Consider the following 4,705-nt stretch of genomic DNA (forward strand, 5'->3'; position numbering starts at 1 on the left):
ATTTTTTGTTGCTTTTTTCTTTTCTTTTCTTCTTTCTTTGTTCTTTCTTCGTTTATTTGCTAATATTCAGATCTTTTTAATGTTTTTTTATTATTATATTTATTATTTTATTTTAAATCATTTCTTACTGAGTTGCTCATTGCCTTCTCTCCATCTTTTTAAGGGGAAGCCAATTCGCTTCGGTTCCAAAGGGTTAAACTGATCCAACACTAAGTAGATTTAAAGGCTTTTAGTCGCTGCGTCTATTCATATCTTTTTATATCCTGAATGCTTTGTTTTTCCACCCACTCTCTGTCACACTCACGCCGACCACACCCAGCAACACACACCAGCTCCATGCTAATGAAACCGTCTCCGACTGTACCTCCTCTCTGCTCGCTCTTCGCCACTTTTGTTCCAAAGTGCTTAATAAGTGATGGAGCGGTTAATCTGAGGAAGATGCCCCCCAACGGCTCACATGAAAGAGGAGCAGGAATAATCTGTAGAGCACCCCGAGGCTGTGATTTCCCACCCTGCCAAACCCCCCTCCCCGCCTCTGCACTCCCATTTTAGCACTCACACCCTGAAGGACCCTCCCTCGAAAACCCCCCCTCTCACACACACACACACCTCGTTTTTCCACCCCGTTTCCCTTCCCCTCGCCTAAGCCCCAGTGAAGGCGGCAGGAAAGATCAAAGAGGTGGAGGAGGTCGTCCGGTAAACATACTTATAGCGACCATTCGAATTAAATCAGATTGAATTATCCGCTCGCAACACGGCTCGCAGCTATCAATGTCACCCGGCCCGTCCCGCCAGCCAATCACAGGCCTCGGAGGGACGGCGAAAATGAACCACTTTGTCATTTTTGATGAGCAGGTCAAATAAGCCCGAGGCTGCTCCCCCCTTTCTTTTCATTTTGATCATTTTTTTGATAAACGAGTCCTAAAAGATCACCTTTTTCCCTCCGTTAGCACACACGCGACTTTACCGATCCCTGAAAGAGCCGGCAGCACAGACGCCACCAATATACCAACATTTTACAGTATTTATACTCTGAAATGACTTTACAACCTGTTACTGTAAAACAGAAATACTGTATATTCTTTGTATTTCTACAATATACAGTAAAATGCCAGTAGCAAGGACACTAGCAATATACTGAAATTTTACAGTATTTATACTTTGAAATGACTTGTTACTGTAAAGAGCCTCTTCTAATGCAATTATAATTTTTCTCCCCAATGAATCGCATTTTCGGAGGCCTAAACATGCCCAAAAACTCATGATTTTTGGAGGCTTCCAGGATTTTAGGATGATTCTAGGAATTTACTACATTTCCAGGATTTAAAGGATATTTTTAGGACTTTAGGATGTTTCTAAGATTTAAGGAGGTTTCTAGGATTGTAACACATTTCTTGGACTGTAGGACATGTCCAGGATTTGAGGACATTTCTCGGATTTTAGGACGTTTCAAGGGTTTTAGGACATTTCTAAAATTTTAGAGTCTACAATGTTTTTTTAATTTTTCCCGTTTCTGAGATTTTAAGACATTCGGTGCGTGGCTAGGACCTCTGTTGGGGCGATTTGGGGATCCTCCATTTGCACTTTTTTTTGATAACCAAGCTCTATTCTGATGCTGTTTTATGCTCTCGACCACCTTATTTTGTATACTTTTTTATCATGAATCTGAAAATGTTTCAGAAAAACTCCAGAAAATCTGGCACCCTATTTGAGGCCAAATTTGGCACAGTTGAGTGTCACTGGCATGAAAACAAGTGGACTGCTTAGCGTCTCACTCAAACACGAGCTTTGTTTCATACAAACAGAGAAAACAGCGAAGGTCAAAGCATTTACAGGCAGATGTTTCCAGCAGCTGTGCAGTTTTCCCAGGATGACCAGCGTGCGCTTGCAGGGGCTTGTTACATGCAAACACACTAAAACAGCAGACTGACTGCAGTCCCAGGACCATCCCGTGTTCTGCACCTCAGCCAGGCACGGATTCAGAGCTGCTCCATATTCATGTCGGAGCACCGGAGCCGTTAGATTGATCATTAATTTATCGGCGGCCCTTGAAGGTCTCTGTGATTGGCAGAGCGGTGCTGAAGCCTGCAGGAGCGCAGGGTCGCTGAATTGCAGAATCAACAGAATCACGGAGCTTGTCAGGGAGCGGCTGTGATCCCAGATGGAGTCTGGAATGAAAACCAGGACCTGGTTCAACAACCCCTCCCTCCCCCCTCCTGAATGGTCGTATGGAGCGGCTTTACGAGGGGCCGTGCCACCCAGCACATCTATAATTAAGAGGCAGGACTGGTCCTGATGTCAGAGCACAGGCTCTCAACCATCTGCTCTCTGGCCTTTTAAATGTTAGAATCAAATAGTTTGATGTTTTATTCTGAAAAGTCTGTTATTCTAAACCAACAATGCTATAGTGATTACATTTATTTAAGCATGTTACAGCTGCCTTTAAAAAAAGTCTGGTGTCCTGGGGTCACAGATTTTAAAAAATCCAAGCTGTTTGTTAAAATAGACAAAAAATAAATGCCAATGTGCTCATAGTGCCAAAAAAAAACAAATGAAAGATGGTTCTAGTGGTTTTCTATGAGGTTTTGGTTCCAGGGGTTCTTTCAGTGGTTGTAGAAGTCCTTTAAGAGGTTCTAGTGGTCACTGAAGAGGTTCTATGGTAATTTAGGAGTATTGGTGGACAGAAAGGACCCTTCGGGGGTCGTTTAAGCAGTCATGGTCATTGAGAAGGTGTTAGAGCTCATTGACGGGGTTCTAGTGGCGACTGAAGAGGTTCTGTAGTTGTTAAGGAGTTGGTCATGAAGTGGCTCTAGTGGTCTTTTATGAGGTTTTGGTTCCAGGGGTCCTTTCAGTGGTTGTAGAAGTCCTTTACGAGGTTCTAGTGGTCACTGAAGAGGTTCTGTAGTAGTTTAGGAGTTTTGATTGCCGGTAGAGGTTCTAGGGAAACTTTAAGAGGCTCTAATGGTCAATGAGGAGGTTATTAAATGGTTCTAGGAGTCCTTTAAGAGGTTGTAGTGGTCTTCGAGGAGGTTCAAGGAGTCCTTTAAGATGTTCTAGTGGTCATAAAGGAGGTTCTGGGGCCCTTTAAAAGGTTCTTGTGGTCACCGAGAAGCTTTTAGGGGTCATTTAAATGGTTGTAGTGGTCATTGAGGAGATCCTAGGGTTCCTGTAAGAGGTTCTAGTAGTCTAGGAGACAGAAAGGACCCTTCAGGGGTCGTTTAAGCAGTCCTAATGTTCATTGAGAAGGTGCTGGAGGTCATTGAGGGGGTTCGAGTGGTCACTGAAGAGGTTCTGTAGTTGTTTAGGAGTTGGTCATGAAGTGGTTCTAGTGGTCCTTTAAGAGATCTATAGTGTTCTTTGAGGAGGTTCTAGGGGTTGTTTAAGAGGTTTTAGTGGGCCATGAAGAAGCTTTATGGTAATTAAGGACTTTTTTAGCTGGAAAGAAGGTTCTCAAGGTTGTTTAGAAAGATTTAAGTATCCATCAAAGAGGTTATATGATAATTAAGGACTTTTGGTGGCCACAGAGGAGGTTCTGGGGTTCTTTTAAGAGGTGTTAAGGGTCTCCATTAAACACTACAGGGTTATTGGCACCAAAAAAAACAGCTCAAGGATTCTCACTTTTCCTAATTACTCTTTTTTCTTGTCTTTCATGTAGTCTCCCATTCCCACCAGTGCTCTTAATCTCATCTCCCAGTTGGATCCCTCCTCCTCCCATGTTGTCTCCTGAGCTCAAGGCCCCACACAGTTCATCCTCTCGTACCGTTAATTTAACTCTACCGTACATTTTTATCCATCTGAAGGCCTTTTTTGCTCTTCTTTTGTACAGAAGTGAGCTGAAATGTTTCCCTCCAACAAGATTCAGACCAATATTTTCCGGGAACATCACTATCCTGTTATTATTTTTGCATTTGAATGTCACATATGGAGTAAATTTGGGGGTTTGGTGAACTGTGCAGATATGCTTGGACTGTTTTAGTGTGTGTGGAGTGAGTGTGAGCCCTCAGTAGTCTGGGTTAACACGTCTGTATGTATGTTTTTATGCCATAAATAGTGCATGAGCTAACAGCAGACAGAGTGGAGCGCTGCATGTATGGATGTACAGTTTGTCTTTGTGCTCCTCCAGCTGATGGCGTGCATACGTGCGTTTGTGTTCACTCCCGTGATTTTCTGACGTTGATGTGTTGTGAAGTGATGGACTCTGGTTGACCCGGCGTATAGACGCTTGAACGCCGCCGATGCTTCTCTAGAGAGCGACTGTGGGTGTTTGTAAATGGAGCGTCTTAACCTGGTTGACCGAAACGATCAATCTCACGACTGTGGATACAAATATATGTTTTTAAAAAAGAGTACGCATACAGAAGGAAAACCAGCCGGTAGCTAAAAAGCTAAAACACTAAAGTCATGATATATCGTCCACTGCTTTTTTGATTTTTGACCTTTTTTCTGTCTTTTTTTAAGTGTAGTATTCACACGTCTCCACTGTGGAGCTTACAATACTGAATGTCCAATTTTGGACACCTGATAATAATTTTTTTAGTTGTTTTTTTGTGCCTTAAATACATACATTAACACACGTTAACTCTGCGTATGCATTAAACCTTTCCTTTTAGAAAGAATATGGTTAAAAGTTTTCTCCTGTCCCTTAATTCATTTATTTATTTATTTACTTACTTATTTATTAAATAAGTTTTTAAATTGTCTTTAA

The 4,705-nt window shown here is 42.3% G+C and overlaps 1 protein-coding gene across 1 annotated transcript in view; it reads right to left on the reverse strand.

Annotated features, from left to right (window-relative positions):
• Window positions 1-1,704: 1,704 nt before the first annotated feature.
• Window positions 1,705-4,705, reverse strand: part of abr (ABR activator of RhoGEF and GTPase) — a 199,375-nt gene continuing 196,374 nt past the window's right edge. Inside the window, 1 exon segment of the mRNA XM_042499516.1 lies at window positions 1,705-2,292. Coding sequence (XP_042355450.1) covers window positions 1,705-2,292 — 588 coding nt within the window.

Source organism: Plectropomus leopardus, chromosome 13 (assembly GCF_008729295.1).
Source record: "Plectropomus leopardus isolate mb chromosome 13, YSFRI_Pleo_2.0, whole genome shotgun sequence".
In the NCBI taxonomy this organism is placed as follows: Eukaryota; Metazoa; Chordata; class Actinopteri; order Perciformes; family Serranidae; genus Plectropomus; species Plectropomus leopardus.